Source organism: Aedes albopictus, chromosome 1 (genome assembly GCF_035046485.1).
Source record: "Aedes albopictus strain Foshan chromosome 1, AalbF5, whole genome shotgun sequence".
Lineage (NCBI taxonomy): Eukaryota > Metazoa > Arthropoda > Insecta > Diptera > Culicidae > Aedes > Aedes albopictus.
The window spans coordinates 19259203-19277109 of record NC_085136.1 but is presented as its reverse complement, the minus strand read 5'-3'; the positions used below and the strand labels follow the sequence as shown (position 1 = coordinate 19277109).

General features: G+C 42.4%; 1 protein-coding gene across 3 annotated transcripts in view; it reads right to left on the bottom strand.

The window, feature by feature from the left end:
* Positions 1-224: 224 nt before the first annotated feature.
* The window catches only part of LOC109433624 (uridine phosphorylase 1), a 115239-nt gene continuing 97556 nt past the window's right edge, over positions 225-17907 (bottom strand). For all 3 annotated transcript variants that reach the window (XM_019710064.3, XM_062844155.1, XM_019710063.3), the window contains exons 4-7: positions 5507-5644; positions 5218-5427; positions 5013-5151; positions 225-3470 (exon numbers count right to left, since the gene is read on the bottom strand). In XM_019710064.3, the coding sequence (XP_019565609.1) occupies positions 3094-3470; positions 5013-5151; positions 5218-5427; positions 5507-5644 (864 nt within the window). In that variant the 3' untranslated portion in view covers positions 225-3093. The remainder of the gene's footprint in view (positions 3471-5012; positions 5152-5217; positions 5428-5506; positions 5645-17907) is intronic.

Below are 17907 nucleotides of genomic sequence, written 5' to 3'. Positions count from 1 at the left end.
CTCCGGAAGAGGAATACAGAAAAATGGCTTAACAATAAACTCGACCAAGACGAAGTACCAAGATTTGCAGGTAGGGACACTGGCAGATTTAGTAGTGTTGGTGCTAAGATTACGGAGAACGGGGATATTCTAAAGTGGTTGAAGATTTTGAGCTTCCAACAAATCATAACGTGAAAGGACTTTCGGAACATTTTAGACACAAAATGGTGGTGCGCCAGCTCCACTTCGCTCAAATTATTCAATAGGTATATTTTATCGTATAATATATAATAATAATAAACTGTTGCCTTCCACGCAGCGTGCTTCCATTTTTACTCTGGATTCGGTTTGTACACACAACGACACGTTTTGACAATATCTCTCTCTGAACTTTTCAACGTGACGGCCTACTCACAATGTCTCTCTCTGATGATTTTATCACCGATTGCAATCGCGGAAACTATGTCCGCGATTTGCAATTCGCTATTGTTTAGGATTAGATTGTTCTATGTATAGGTAAGAAGTGTGTGTGTGTGTACAATAGGCCGTCCCTTATTTTGCAAAATTTAGAAATGTTATAAGTTCGTTAGTGGAAAATGATCGTTTTAGCTAAAAAATGATCGTGTCAAAATTTGAAGTCCGTATCTCAAGGCTAAGTGGTCCCTCAAGGGGCCTAAAGTTGTCAAAAATTGTATGGGACCAAAAAAACATGAATTTTTTTTCGACAAAAAAATACGCTATTCTACTAAAACCGGTGATTTTAGGACCCTAAAGGGCCAAAAATGTGCTTAGATTTGCGATATCTCTGCTCGTTTTTGAGTTATTGAACAAAATAAGGTAAGTTTCCTTCGGAATCTATAAAAAATGGTCAAAAATGCTGATTTTGCAGTTGTTTTGTGTCAATATCTTGGAAACGCGTAGAGATATCGCAAATCTAAGCACATTTTTGGCCCTTTAGGGTCCTAAAATCACCGGTTTTAGTAGAATAGCGTATTTTTTTGTCGAAAAAAATTTCATGTTTTTTTGGTCCCATACAATTTTTGACAACTTTAGGCCCCTTGAGGGACCACTTAGCCTTGAGATACGGACTTCAAATTTTGACACGATCATTTTTTAGCTAAAACGATCATTTTCCACTAACGAACTTATAACATTTCTAAATTTTGCAAAATAAGGGACGGCCTAGTGTACAATCAAACATTGTCGGAAAAAGTGCGTTATTTAGTGTAGGTAGTTTGATCTGTATGTGTGCAATGCGCTAGGTTGTTTGAGTGTGTTTGAGAGAGAGAAAGAGAACCTACTTTACCATCTAATGGTGGTTTGGTGTGAGTAAGAGGGATTCTCTAGTCAGGGTTCTACATTCAGGATAGTTTGTTCTTGCTTTATGATTCAATAGTAACGACAACGATGTACTTGCAGTATTTTGTTTATCAAATAGATTAGAACTTGTATAACTTGCTTTCATAGAGAAAAACGTTCAAAAACTCAAATACGAATCGAAATATCAAATTTCCATGTTCATGTTTGTTCTAACGTCATCTGTGACTGCTTGAAATAAAATGATATGGTAACAATTAAATGCTTTTTTTCAGAGCCACGATCTCTATTGTTTTGAAGATGTCCGAGTCCGAACAGAAGAGCTTCTCTAGTACGGATGTTTGATTACATGCAACAATATTAAGACGCAGGCGTCAACGCCAGTTGTCTTATGGTAGTACCGTTTGTCTTTAAGTGTTTGCAACATTTTCCTTTGTTTAAATAGAATCGAAGGCTATTAATATGTATATTCGTTACTTTCTAGCATTGCATCTGCACCGCAGCGTACCGCGATGCGGGGATCATCAATATTACACAGCTACTTAATGTTTACCGCTTCTGCTAACGGATCAACGGAACAACGGGAAAACAATATGGTTATTCATATTATAGTGTATATGCTTGCTTCACGCAACGCGCGTCCATTTTATTTAATCGTTGTCTAAGTATTTTTTTGGTTCTTATTCTTGTTTCTTTGACTTTTTTTTTCGTTTTATTGTATCAGCATAAGTTGTCGTTGGAGCAAACCAAAGGTATCGCTCGGAATGGCCGTACAGCGAAAGTGTTCATTAACAGCGCCTACTTTGATCGCCGTTGCAAGCCAATGAAACGTGCGGGCTGCGAGATTACTCACGTATCGCAAATAAAAATATTGTCATTTCGAACGGCATTTTCGTCATTTTGTTGTGGGAATTTTTAACAATGAATTTTTTAGCATTGGGAATGTAAATTTGGAAAGAAAAACAACGAATGTGTCAGTTTAGATTTGTTTGATATTCGCTCTTGATTTTGTGGAACAAAATTAAACTTCAGAAATTTCTTCGACACTTTTGTAACTTATACAAATTGAGCATCCCTAGATATGAACTTTTCAAATGGAAAAGTTCATTTCAGGGATGCTCAAATTGCAACAGTTTCGATCGAAGCAGCAAGAAATTTTAGCTCATAACCATAGACTGTGCTATTATGCTTATAAAACAAGAAACAAATACAACACTTATGATTGAACACATGTTTCAAATGAAAGCATCGAGATTCCATCTCATAGGAACCATTTAAAGTCACGATAAATATCTGATTCACGTAAAATATATGAAATTCACAGAACTGTGAAGTTTAGTGTGAAGCACGAAACGACGATCCATGAAAAATCCGAAAATTACCAAAAAGAAACATTTTTGGTAGTTTACCTGCCAAAATCCGTTGCAACCATGTCCGCGCAACTACAACATAACGTTTAGCCCTTAAAATGTCATGTACTGATAGGTAGTGGAACCTCCTCTTTAGAAGGATCATTACAACCAAAAAAAAAAACACCAGCTTTGCTATATCACTTTGCCTCCGTCTCCGTTCCCTTTCAGATAGTACGGACTACCGTCGCGAAGTCGCTATTCGATAATGGAATGTGTGTTTGCGTCTAACTTGTGTCTAAAACTTGTCTAACTTGTCCTATGCACACAGATCACCACGTTTCCGCGATCATTACTCTACCTCCTCATCCTCGTCACGAAAATTATACATATAAGTCATACTTGCCCCTAAGTACGCGTTGCGATCTTGGCCTACGATCGCTCCGGCTTACTCGTGCGCTTCCGACTCCTGCTGGACCAGCTTGAAGCGCCGCGGCGACTTGATCGCACTCGGGATCGACGACAGATTCTTCAGGTGGCCCGCCTGGGCCAGGTGTTTGCGGATCAGCCGGGAAACCAGGATCTGCGGTCGCTGCTGCCACTCGTTCATCACCTCCTTCGGCGACATGACCTGGTCGCCCTTGAGCCGATCGAGCAGAGTGACGCACACGATCGCGGCCTTGATGCCGGCGTAATGCGTGAGTGCGGCGAAGATCGTACACTCCATCTCGATGTTCACCACGCCAAAGTCGTGCAGCTTCTCCAGGTAGTCCATCTTGTCCTGTTCGGTGTACTCGCAGAAGGCGCCGTCCAGGCGGCCTTGACCTACGGGGAGGAAGGGAATGATCAGCGATCAGTATAGGTGTTAATCTACACGACTCTAACCCCTAACAACTCATTCTTAAAAAGTTGGCTTTTGTCAATTTTTTGAAAACAGTTTGGCAGGGCTTTGGCCAGGCTTTGGCTAGGCTTTGGCTAGACTTTGGCTAGACTTTGGCTAGACTTTGGCTAGGCTTTGGCTAGGCATTGGCTAGATTTTGACTAGACTATGGCTAGATTTTGGCTAGACTTTGGCTAGATTTTGGCTAGGCTTTGGCTAGGCTTAGGCTATGCTTTGGCTAGGCTTTGGTTAGGCTTTGGCTAGACTTTGGCTGGACTTTGGCTAGGCTTTGGCTAGGCTTTGGCTAAACCTTGGCTAGGCTTTGGCTAGGGGTATGCTAGGCTTTGGCTAGGATTTAGCTAAATTTTGGCTAGACTTTTGCTAGGCTTTGGCTATACTTAGGCTAAGTTTTGGTTAGTATTTGCTAGACTTTGACTAGAATTTGGCTAGGATTTGGCCATGCTTTGGCTAGACTTTGACTGCTTTAGCTAGACATTGACTAGACTTTGGCTAGGCTTTTGATAGACTTTGGCTAGGCTTTGGCTTGACTTTGGCTAGGCTTTGGCTTAACTTTGGCTTGACTTTGGCTAAGCTTTGGCTAGGCTTTGGCTATACTTAGGCTATGCTTTGGTTAGTATTTGCTAGACTTTGACTAGAATTTGGCTAGATTTTGGCCAGGCTTTGGCTAGTCTTTGACTAGGCTTTGACTGCTTTAGCTAGACATTGGCTAGACTTTAGCTAGGCTTTGGCTTGACTTTGGCGAGACTTTGGCTAGGATTTGGCTAGGGTTTGGCTAGGCTTTGACTGTTTTAGACTTTGGCTAGGCTTTGGCTAGACTTTGGCTAGGCTTTGGCTTGACTTTGGCTAGGTTTTGGTTTGACTTTGGCTAGACTTTGGTTAGACTTTAGCTAGGCTTTGGCCAGGCTTTGGCTATACTTAGGCTATGTTTTGGTTAGTATTTGCTAGACTTTGACTAGAATTTGGCTAGGATTTGGCCAAGCTTTGGCTAGGCTTTGACTGCTTTAGCTAGATATTGACTAGACTTTGGCTAGGCTTTGGCTAGGCTTTGGCTTGACTTTGGCTAGGCTTTGGCTAAGCTTTGGCTAGGCTTTGGCTAGGCTTTGGCTATACTTAGGCTATGCTTTGGTTAGTATTTGCTAGACTTTGACTAGAATTTGGCTAGGATTTGGCCAGGCTTTGGCTAGTCTTTGACTAGGCTTTGACTGTTTTAGCTAGACATTGGCTAGACTTTGGCTAGACTTTAGCTAGGCTTTGGCTTGACTTTGGCGAGACTTTGGCTAGGATTTGGCTAGGGTTTGGCTAGGCTTTGACTTTACTTAGGCTAGGCTTTGGTAGTATTTGCTTGGCTCTGGCTTGGCTTTTTCTAGGCTTTTGCTAGGCTTTTTCAGTTAAAATTTCATTTTAGGGATGCACAAATCGCACACTTTCCAACCTTGGATAAAAAAGTTTGTATTTTTTTTTCTCACCTTCATAGAAGTCCGCTGTGCACATCGTCTTGCCGACGATCGTGTCGTATGGATCATCCTGAGACGCCAGGGATTTCAGCTCCCGAACTAACCGCTTATCGAGGATCGCTGGACGGTGAACGATCTTACCCAAAATGGCCTACGAAAAAAGAACCCCCGATCAATTACTGTTGATCTTCAAACCACTTAAACAACCCTCACTTACAAGTTCATGGGTACTCCTGAGCAGTCCATCGACGGCATCCTCGGTAATGACTACGGTACCACCTTCAACACCGATTCCACCGCACGTCCCAATCCGGATGAAGATCGGATCCTTGCACTTGGCGTGGTACATCAGCTTGATCATCTCGTGCAGCAAGATGCCGAGCGAAGGCACTCCCATTCCGTGGCTGATCGACAGCACTGGTCCGACCTGCAAAGATGGAAAAAGAGGCGGAGGTACTGGTGGTCATGATCGATTGATCGATCACGTCACCACGATCACTACTTACCTTGTACATGGAATACCGATAGGAGAAGGCGCTAATGTCCTGGAGCTGAGTGCCGGCGGGCAGTTTGTAGCCTATTTCGTCCATGATGAAGTGTGCAAAGTTTTCCATACGCTTCGGAGTGCCACCCATGCAGACGAACTGGAAGAAGAAAACGGGAAGAAATACGGGAGATTTAGTTTAGGTTACTCATGATCAAGGCACAGCTAACGACTAGAACAGGTCTTCGAATCTCCGAAGATCTGGCGTAGCAACAAATCTAACCCAAGCCACATACTGAGTAGGTTCAAAAGTATTCCTCTCGCATCCGATCAATGGCCAATGTTTACAATTTTCTTTTCGCGTGAAAATGATCACTCATTCCGCGCAGTGCAGTGGCGGCGCATCACTCGTTATCTCCCCCGAGGAGGACTAGCGCCAGAAGCACGTGTCCGTGACCCGATTGCCACCACCCATCACTATCGGAAACGTGAAATCAAGAGCGGAGAGCCTATTTCATAGATCACCCCTCGGTTGTTGTTGCTATTACGTCAAACGTTTAATCTGTCTGCGAATCGTATGTTGTTTTGATTGACTTCGGTAATAGACGTAAACAGTACCTAGATTACAAAAGTTTGATTTCATTTGGCTTCATTATTAGAGTGTGTTTCCAACAATGTTGCCTGATCAGTTTTTAGAAATGATTCATAATAGAGCTAAAAATCTCGTTAATACAGATTAAAAAAAATGATTCATAGCAGGTGGATGACCCCATGGATTAAACTGTATGATGCATTTCGTAGCAATCAGGGAAGTTTTTGCATTCTCAAAATCAAATTTCAACTTAGCTGGCTACGCAAACACGTTTTATTATTGCCACAAAAGTCACGCATAAGTTTGAACAACTACAAAAATTAATCACAGCAATCGGGAGAAAAAGAGAAAAGAGACGTCGCAGATAGACTGTGCTTATTTGGGACTACTAAAGATAGCTGACACGTTTTTGATAGATTCCACAAATCGTGAAACCTTTGATGGCGCTACGCCGTCCAGCTTATTAGTATATGATGAATCGATGATCGAAGCAAACTTTGAGCGGTGTTGGTGATGTAGTGGTAAGTTTATCCTAGCCAGTCTAGGTTCAAGCCTCGTCGACGCCGTCGGTATTTCTGAGAAAAAAAAATCTGTTTACGCCTTCCCTCGGATTGGAAGTACAGCAAATGTTCGGTCGGTGCAAACCGTTTAACTTCGGTAAATAGTCTCGGTAAATAGAACACATTTGCAGTTATCGCACCACTATTCGTCAAAACGGTGCGCCAAGTTAGCCCAACTGAAAAGCCGAACGAATAGGGTATTTATTTAAAGACGAGATCTCGCGCTCTCATTGAATAATATGATCAAGCACGGTATTTATTGTAAACGTACAATTGTACTTTACTCGAACTCGAGAAACGAAGGAATAATGAGAAAATTCGAAATGAGTGAATTGTAAATAGTTCTAGTTTGTCATTTGAGGTCGGCCTTGACGTGATGGAACTCAACATTTTTCGCACTGGGGATTCAAAAATGATCCACACAAAGTGAAAAAGAATCACTCACTGTTATAAGCCAGGGGCAGGACAAAAGATTTTAAAATAAAAATTATGTATTTTTAACGACGGCCAAGGAACACGTCAAAGAATGAGTAAAAATGCACTCTTGCATCATATTTTGTGGCTCCAAGAATCTCGTCAGACAGACAGACAGACAGACAGACAGACAGACAGACAGACAGACAGACAGACAGACAGACAGACAGACAGACAGACAGACAGACAGACAGACAGACAGACAGACAGACAGACAGACAGACAGACAGACAGACAGACAGACAGACAGACAGACAGACAGACAGACAGACAGACAGACAGACAGACAGACAGACAGACAGACAGACAGACAGACAGACAGACAGACAGACAGACAGACAGACAGACAGACAGACAGACAGACAGACAGACAGACAGACAGACAGACAGACAGACAGACAGACAGACAGACAGACAGACAGACAGACAGACAGACAGACAGACAGACAGACAGACAGACAGACAGACAGACAGACAGACAGACAGACAGACAGACAGACAGACAGACAGACAGACAGACAGACAGACAGACAGACAGACAGACAGACAGACAGACAGACAGACAGACAGACAGACAGACAGACAGACAGACAGACAGACAGACAGACAGACAGACAGACAGACAGACAGACAGACAGACAGACAGACAGACAGACAGACAGACAGACAGACAGACAGACAGACAGACAGACAGACAGACAGACAGACAGACAGACAGACAGACAGACAGACAGACAGACAGACAGACAGACAGACAGACAGACAGACAGACAGACAGACAGACAGACAGACAGACAGACAGACAGACAGACAGACAGACAGACAGACAGACAGACAGACAGACAGACAGACAGACAGACAGACAGACAGACAGACAGACAGACAGACAGACAGACAGACAGACAGACAGACAGACAGACAGACAGACAGACAGACAGACAGACAGACAGACAGACAGACAGACAGACAGACAGACAGACAGACAGACAGACAGACAGACAGACAGACAGACAGACAGACAGACAGACAGACAGACAGACAGACAGACAGACAGACAGACAGACAGACAGACAGACAGACAGACAGACAGACAGACAGACAGACAGACAGACAGACAGACAGACAGACAGACAGACAGACAGACAGACAGACAGACAGACAGACAGACAGACAGACAGACAGACAGACAGACAGACAGACAGACAGACAGACAGACAGACAGACAGACAGACAGACAGACAGACAGACAGACAGACAGACAGACAGACAGACAGACAGACAGACAGACAGACAGACAGACAGACAGACAGACAGACAGACAGACAGACAGACAGACAGACAGACAGACAGACAGACAGACAGACAGACAGACAGACAGACAGACAGACAGACAGACAGACAGACAGACAGACAGACAGACAGACAGACAGACAGACAGACAGACAGACAGACAGACAGACAGACAGACAGACAGACAGACAGACAGACAGACAGACAGACAGACAGACAGACAGACAGACAGACAGACAGACAGACAGACAGACAGACAGACAGACAGACAGACAGACAGACAGACAGACAGAAAGCATTTCATGATTCGAAGGACATTTTTAACCTGTCAGAGTGCTCGGCAGCAGGGACGGATGTCCTGGGGCCTGACGCACCCCCCCGCTTGCGAGTCAGCCGCGTAGTTGCCGGCTAAGAATAGGACTACTAACCCCAATTCAAGGTGTCAAGCGACCCGTGCCGAGGAATGAGTGATCGAGGGGGTGAAAAAGATGCTCGATCTTTAACGGAGCCTGTGGGGCACCTGGGCACCCCCCACAGTAAGCTGTCCCTTACCGCGTTAATGCAGAGCTCTGGCGTGGTGGACATTCTTTCTCGTGCGACTCGTGGGAATCAAATATGAGTAAACAAATTTCTAAAACAAGTGCAACAGGTAGTAGTGGTGCGATCAACCCCTTCGCAAGAAGCGGGTTGATGCGGTCTCCAACAAGGAGAAGCGAGGAGTCAGGTGCTGGAAGCTGCTTAAGCAGCTCAAGCGTGGGAGCCCCGGTCCACTCCACGGCAAGCCAGCCGGCGGAGGTTATGGACGGAGCATGGTTGCTGAGGGCCATCAGCCAAGTAGCAGAAAAAGGACGGCCCGCATTGGAGGTAGCTGAGCAGCAGCTTGGCAAAATTATCGACTTCGCGACAACTAAGTCGAATATAAGCAAGGACCTGAAAACGGCCTTGCTTCGGCTTAGAGCGTCTGTCGATGATGCCAAGCAGGAGCACGCGGTTGCGTTGCTGGCTGCAGCAGCGGCGGAACCCGCAAAGGAGAAAGCGTCTAAGTTTACACAAACGGAGGCCTTCTCCTTCGCGGGTAGTCCTAAGAGTGTGGAAGCGAATGCTCGTGACAAACGTGACAAGCATTCGCAGAAGCGGGCGAGGCAGCCGTCAGGTGAGGAGCTGTCTGGCGGTGCCCGCAAGGCCAGGCGTATAATAACCCCTAAAGTCGGTATTATGGCCGGAAAGTCGGACCCCAGCCAGGGTTCCCGGAAAGCTGGGAAGGGTGGGCCTGAAAAGGTCGGCCCGTCCCGGGATGATGGGAACAAGGGGTTGCGACCAATGGTGGGCCCTCAGCAGCCACAGAGCAGGGCGATCCAAGGAGAAGACCCTCCTTGGACTAAGGAAGAAGAAGGTGAATCCGCAGGCAGAAGTGCAGGTCGCCAAGCCAAGGCGTAGGAAGGCAGGTGCCAGGCGCGAAAAAGGTGACGCTATCGTCATCAAGACCGAACAGTCGAAATACTCGGACGTCTTGAAGGCGATGAGGTGCGACGCCAAGCTTGAGGGTCTTGGAGCCGACGTACGCAGTATCAGACGTACTCGTACGGGCAAAATGATCCTGGAGCTTAAGCGCGAGAAGGATCACAAGGGCGCCGCCTACAAGAGGCTGGCAGAAGAGGTCCTTGGTGATGGAGTGGAGGTGAGGGCGCTTACGCATGAGGCGACTCTGAAGGTCAAAGACCTAGACGAGATCACCGAAGCGGAAGAGCTCGTCACGGCACTGCGGCAAAAGTGCGATGTTCAGGTGGCCGCCACAGCCGTCAAGCTGCCACGGTGCTCCCCAGACCGTTATTATAAAATAAAAATCTCCATCCAATCGGTGCCCACCGTTCGTTTTCTATGACTATCCTGCATGTCTGGATAAAATTTGAAAAAAATCGTAGGGCCCATTTTTGAGTTACGCCCTTTTAAAGGGCGTAAAGCCCAATATTCAAAGAAAAAACCGAAATATTTAATACTCAACCATTTTTTAACGATTTTGATGAAACATTTTCTTGAAGAATTGTATTGCATTGAGTATTAGATTTGTTTAGCATAGTTTTTGTTGAAATAATTGAAGTAAATTTGACGTTTTTGTGAGTTGACATAAATAAAAGTGTATTTATATGAAAATATTTCAATAATATTTGTAACTTCTCAGGTTCAAATACGGTAAGAAAAACGTGAATGTATATAAACAAAAAATAAAGTAAATGAAAGGAAAGCTCTTAAAAAGAGAAACTTAGCATAACATGTGAAAAGGGCCTAAGTGCTTTTTGTAAACAAACACGTTTCGATCGCTGTAGGGCCCAACTGTATCCACGAATATCTGCACCCTTTACCGTTAGCCCGAAGATTGCACTTTCGGAAATATCATTGGCGTAGCTAGCTTTTTCTTTTTTTCTTACTCACTCTCCTAAATAAACATGAGAAAGAGCGGGATGCAAGAGGGGGCATGTGCTCCCTCTTTGATCCTTCTCTTTCTCGAGGTTGTTTAGGAGAGTGAGTGAGAGAAAAGAAAAAACTAGCTACGCCAATGTGAAATATGTTTACAAAAAGCACTTAGGCCCTTTTCACATGTTATGCTAGAAACGATATAATGTGTGTTTGAATAAATGGAAGAAGAGCTGTTGTTTTAAGCCCTTTACATACTAGTTTTTATCGCACAAGACAAAAAAACGAATTAATTCTGTATGAAATCATGAACATTTACCGTGAGGTCGCCATTCATCGCTCATTTAACCCTTATGTGGCCGGCAGGGTACCCGGGTACCCAGCACACGCCATGCCCGAACCACCAGATTATAAAACTTGAATGTACATCGGGTTTCTCTCCACCAAACATCACTATTCAAGCTATATTTTCATTTGCAGAAGGTTTCAAAATATTCTGTCGATGAAAAATTTGTCCATACATTTTGTATGGGAGAGAAATTGGCCGAAAACGTGAATTTCATGCAAATTAGTATGAAAAACAGTTAAGAAGTTGAAAAAATCAAATTTTCCCCGATGAAATATTTTAAAACCTTCTGCATATGATAATATAGCATGAATTCTGACATTCTGTGGAAAGAAACCCGATGTACATTCAATTTTTATAATCTGCTAGTTCAGACATAGCGTGCAGCACCCATTTATAATACACGGTGTAGAAAAAAGCAAAAAGTTTGCCGGCCACATAACGGTTAACGGCATTTTCGTAAAGTATATGACATTAAAAATCGACGTTTGCGAATATTGCACTTTAATTTACGTTAACAACTCAACAATTATGTTGTTATTATAGAAAAAATATAAAACGATTGTAAAATATGTTTACATTCGAAAAAATAAAAATTCAAATGTATTATCTCTTGACTCCTATTACCGCTCATGCATCCATTCACCGCTCATAATGGATCCATTCACCGCTCACTGGATTATTTTTTCATGGAATCATAGAAACTATTCATTTATAAAAACAAAATAACTTTTATTCACCAAAGTATTGATGATTCATGACGTTCAGTTAATCCTTTTTTGTCAAAATGGAATCTTCAACGGGTTTCACCTGTTGGATATTTCTTCTGCTGTTTGCCCTGAACAGTTCCCATGTTGTCCTGCAGCGCAGTGTGAGAAATATTTTTTGAGAACGTGATTTCAGGTACACCCATATAAAAACTTAGTGAAATTAAAGTTTTTTGATGTGACAGCATGTTACATTCACTTTTGTTACGATACTTTAATAACATTTGATCATTTTTGTATGATTGACCCAAAATGAGCGGTGAATGACGACCTCACGGTATAAATTTTTAAAAATAATTACATCTTATCAGATATGTATTGTATTTGAAAACCTTATATTTTGAATAAGAATGTGGTGTATTATAAATAATAATACCTACACTGAATGCCGTTTTACGGTGATAAAGACTACAAAAACGTGTGTAAATTTACTGTTGGAAAACATGATTATCACTTCCTGGCAGCGTGTTGTCTTATTTTTTAAAAACTATGTGGACATGAGATGCAATTGAAGAGACTTAGATAAACGATAATGCTGAAGCAAGTCTGTTTATATCTCATTTTTTTAAAGTAATATCTATATATTTGCGGGGCTCATTTCAACTTAGGCGCTGTCCATAATCTACGTAAGGTATCATAGTACTTAAAACCAACCTTGCTATTTTGTTAAAACATAGTCGAGTAGCCTTGAGTTGTTTTCAACAGTGAGCGAAAGTCACCGCAGCACCTGTGCAACCGCCCGTACGAATAGCGCGCGATTGGGTTCGGCGCCGATAGTAAATTTAAACACATTTTTGTGGTCTTTATCACCGTAAAGCGGCATTCAGTGTAGGTATTATTTTTTGTAATACACTACATTCTTATTCAAAATATTACGTTTTCAAATACAATAAATACATATCTGATTAGATGTAATTATCATTAAAAATTTATAAATCATCACATATTGGTGTTCATGTTTCATACCGAATCGATTAGTTTTTTTTTGTCTTGTGCGAATAAAACTAGTATGGGCTTAAAACAACAGCTCTTCTTCCATTTATTCAAACACACATAATATAGTTTCTAGCATAACATGTGAAAAGGGCCTGAGTGCTTTTTGTAAACAAACTTGTTTCAGAAAGTGCAATCTTCGGGCTCTCGGTAAAGGGTGCAGATATTCGTGAGTACAGTTGGGCCCTACAGCGATCAAAACGTGTTTGTTTACAAAAAGTACTTAGGCCCTTTTCACATGTTATGCTAAATTTCTCTTTTTAAGAGCTTTCCTTTCATTTACTTTATTTTTTTGTTTATATACAATCACGTTTTTGTTACCGTATTTGAACCTGAGAAGTTACAAATATTATTGAAATATTTTCATATAAATACACTTTTATTTATGTCAACTCACAAAAACGTCATATTTACTTCAATTATTTCAACAAAAAACTATGCTAAACAAATCTAACACTAGACTGTCCCAAAAAAAAATCGATGTTCGAAAAGTCAAGGTGCTCAACCCTCAAATGAAAGATATGCATATTTGAAGCATTTTTGTAGAACATTTCGATTTTCTAAAAAATCATTTAGAGGTTCCGCTAGGGCGATTTTTGAAAAATGTCCTTTTTACATGAAAAATCTCAAAAAAATCATTTTTTCGTAATATTATTTCAACTTCTGAATTTTTTCAATATTTTTGTATTTTTCTATGGAACTCTAGGCATTTTTGAAGGGGATAAGTTTTTGGAATATTGTATTTATATTGATGGTAGAACCGTTTTTATGTTGATAAAAAGATCATTTTTTGAGAATTTTTCATCAAAATTTGAGAAAAAAATATATGCACGATTTTTTATTTCCAATTTTAAAAATTTCATCTGATAGTACTATTTGTATGCGTCATTTCTCTAAAAAAAGATTTAAAATATTTTGCCTTGAAGCTGAGATATTAGGATTTTAGTAAATAGACAATATTTAAAATTTTGCAAAACTTTGTATATTTGGAATATTGTAAGGTTTTTGTGACACTCCAATGTTCGTATATTAAAAGAAGTTAAAAAACTGATTTTCTTATTGTATGGTCAAGCTAGTTTAAACATGGATCTTTTATTCTGGGCAGTAGATTTATGAAGAGCTTTTATCTGAATAACTACAAATATGACGGGTATCGTGATTACTGGTAGCAGCGCATTTAGTACGAGATTACGTCGTGGATTTTCCGACTACTGCGCCCATTTTTTTATGAAATAGGAACGACCATTCCATGCAGAGATTATGTACATTGATAAAATCAATAAAAAAACATAGTTGTTGCGAAGAGATATTTCGGAGGTCTCGAAGCAGAAACTCGTTGTTTCGAGTGTGTTCAGCTCAAGCTGTAAGTAATGTTTTTATTAGTTGGATATTATTAGCTCCCTAATCTTATGACTTACATTTTAGTCTCCTATATAGTTCACTCACAATCAATTCGCACAGAGAAATTCAAACTGTATTTCGAATACTACAAATTAAGACATGAATGAAATAACATCTACACTCTATTATACTCTCATAAGGCTACCTTGATAATTCACAATAATCCACTATTTAGCAAAACAAGAGTTTCCAATTCACGATTACTTATTACTTTGACTTCAATTTCGTTTGTCATCGTCGACCCTCATTCATGACAGTACCGACCATCGACCGTCGTTCGTGACAGTTCGTTGGGTCTAGGTAGTGGTTCACATTGGCTCGCTACAGGGTGTTCCGTACGAGGAGCTGTTGCGGCTAACAATAGTTAAGTCATGATTTCTACTGAAGACTTGAACTTGAAATGTTATGTAAAATTTGGTATGAAACTTGGCAACGGGGGTGCATAGTTAATCGGACAAACGCCGATTGTCATACAAAATTGCCAACTTTGAGATGGTTTAACTATATTTCCTTTGATGAATTAAACTCAAATTTTGATACGAAACCGACACGATGAAGAGTTTTGCGTATAAGAAATACAAATCATTTCTGATCACATGTGTGGGCGTAAGTTCAAAACTGTTCGAACAGCAACACACGTGTAAATCAAAAGACTACCGTTGACCGATCACTTTGACACATTTTGGTTGCCCTATCGTGCCTAAGCTTATGATCAGACACAGATTTGTTTTTCGTATATGCAAAATTCAGCATATTTGCAATTTCGTGTCAAAATATTAGCTCAATTCATCAAAGAAATAAACGTTTAGCAATCATAAGATCGCGTATTTCCTCAAAAGCCTATTATTTTCTAAGTTTTTTAAAATCAGTCTTGACTTAACTTAACAAAGTTTTGCAAAAATTTGAAATATTGTCTATTTACTAAAATCCTAATATCTCAGCTTCTAGACAAGATATTTTAAATCTTTTTTTAGAGAAATGACGCATGCAAATAGTACTATCAGATAAAATTTTCAAAGTTGAAAATAAAAAATCGTGCATGTATTTTTTTCTTAAATTTAGATGAAAAATTCGCAAAAAATAGTTTTTTTATCAACACAAAAACGGTTCTGCCGTCAATATAAATACAATATTTCAAAAACTTATCCCCTTCAAGAATGCCTAGAGGTCCATAGAAAAATACAAAAATACTGAAAAAAATCAGAAGTTCAAAAAATATTACGAAAAAATTATTTTTTTTGAGACTTTTCATGAAAAAAGGCCATTTTTTAAAAATCGCCCTAGCGGAACCTCTAAATGATTTTTTAGAAAATCGAAATGTTCTACAAAAATGCTTCAAATATGCATATCTTTCATTTAAGGGTTGAGCACCTTGACTTTTCGAACATCGATTTTTTTTTGGGACAGCCTAATCTAACACTCAATGCAATACAATTCTTCAAGAAACTATTTCATCAAAATCGTTAAAAAATGATTAAGTACTAAATGTTTCGATTTTTTCTTTGAATTTTGGGCTTTACGCCCTTTAAAAGGGCGTAACTCAAAAATGAGCCCTACGATTTTTTTCAAATTTTGTCCAGACATGCAGGATAGCCATAGAAAACGAATGGTGGGCACCGATTGGATGGAGATTTTTATTTTATAATAACGGTCTGGGGAGCACCGTGGCTGCGGAAGGGGCCAGCAGGGACACAGATAGCTCTGGTTCAGCTACCTGTGGCGGACGTTAAAAAGTCCGTTAAAGTAGGGCGGATAAAGGTGGGCTGGTGCGTATGTCCTTTGACATTCCACGAGCCACCAGAGGTTTGCTTTAGGTGTCTGGAACCAGGACACAAGTCGTGGGACTGCAAAGGCCCCGACAGGCGCAAACTGTGTAGGCGATGCGGCGCTGAAGGTCATAAGGCCCAAAGCTGCACGAGTCCGCCCATATGCATGATCTGTACCGGGAAAACCTCGAAAAACAGACATGCGATGGGTGGTCCAGGGTGCCCGGCCTTTAAGAAAGCCGCAGTGAGCAACAAATCACAGTGCAGGTAACGCAGCTGAACCTGAACCACTGTGATGCGGCTCAGCAACTGCTTTGTCAGGCGGTTTCTGAGTGGGAGACGGATATCGCCATCATTTCGGACCCATACCGAGTACCCGCCGGCAACGGCAACTGGGCCTCGGATGGGACCAGGAAAATGGCGGCGATATGGACGACGGGTAAATACCCCGTGCAGGAGTTGGTGTCTACTACCTATGAGGGCTTCGTGGTCGCCAAAGTAAACGGGGTCTTCTTCTGTAGCTGTTATGCGCCTCCGCGGTGGCCGATCGAGCGGTTCACGCAAATGCTGGACTGCTTAACGACCGTGCTAACAGGGCGAAGGCCGGTGGTAATAGCGGGTGACTTTAATGCCTGGGCTGTGGAATGGGGAAGCCGTTTCACGAACCAGCGGGGTCAGATCCTGCTAGAAACACTGGCCATCTTAGATGTCGACTTGGCTAACGTCGGTACCAAGAGTACCTATAGTCGAAATGGAGCGGAGTCAATTATTGACGTGACCTTTTGTAGTCCTGGCCTAACAAGTAGTTCGAACTGGAGAGTAGATGATGGCTACACTCACAGCGACCACCTGGCGGTTCGCTACAGTATCGACTACAACAACAGCAGACAGCGGATAGAAGAAGAGGCGGCTAGGCCAAGGCCAAGCCCTCGTAGGTGGAAGACATCATACTTCGACGAAGAGGTATTTAGGGAAGCGCTCCGCCGTGAGCGAAACTTACTCGGTTTGGACGGCGACGAGCTGGTAGCGGTGCTCTCACGTGCGTGTGATGCGACCATGCCTAGGCGAGTCCACCCTAGAAATGGGAGGCCACCGGCTTACTGGTGGACCGACGCGATTGCGGACCTGCGCCGCGCCTGCCTACGGGCTAGGCGGCGGATGCAGCGAGCACGATCAGAGGAAGAGCGAAACGAACGGCGGGTGGTGTTCGCCGCTGCAAAAGCCGCGCTCAAGACCGAGATAAGAGCAAGCAAAAAGGCCTGCTTTGAGGGTCTCTGTCAGAGTGCCAATACGAACCCGTGGGGTGATGCCTACAGGATCGTTATGGCCAAGACGAGAGGTGTGATGGCTCCTACAGAGCAATCTCCAGAGATGTTGGAGGGGATCATTGGAGGACTTTTTCCGCGTCATGATCCTATTCCTTGGCCTCCTTTCGTAGGACAGCCGGGGAATGGGGCTGGCGATGAGGAAAGGGTCACCGATGTGGAACTTGCGGGGATAGCTAAGTCCCTTAGCGTAGGTAAGGCCCCAGGACCGGACGGAGTTCCGAACCTGGCCTTAAAAGTAGCTATTGCAGAAGCTCCCGAGATGTTCAGGTCTGCTATGCAGATATGCCTGGACGAGGGAGTTTTCCCAGAAGCTTGGAAGAGGCAGAGCCTGGTACTATTGCCAAAGGCGGGGAAACCACCCGGAGACCCGTCGGCATATAGACCAATATGCTTGATTGACACGGCGGGGAAGGTGCTCGAAAAGATCATCCTCAAGAGAATGTTGAAGTTCACTGAGGGCGTAAATGGTCTCTCGAGCAACCAGTATGGCTTCC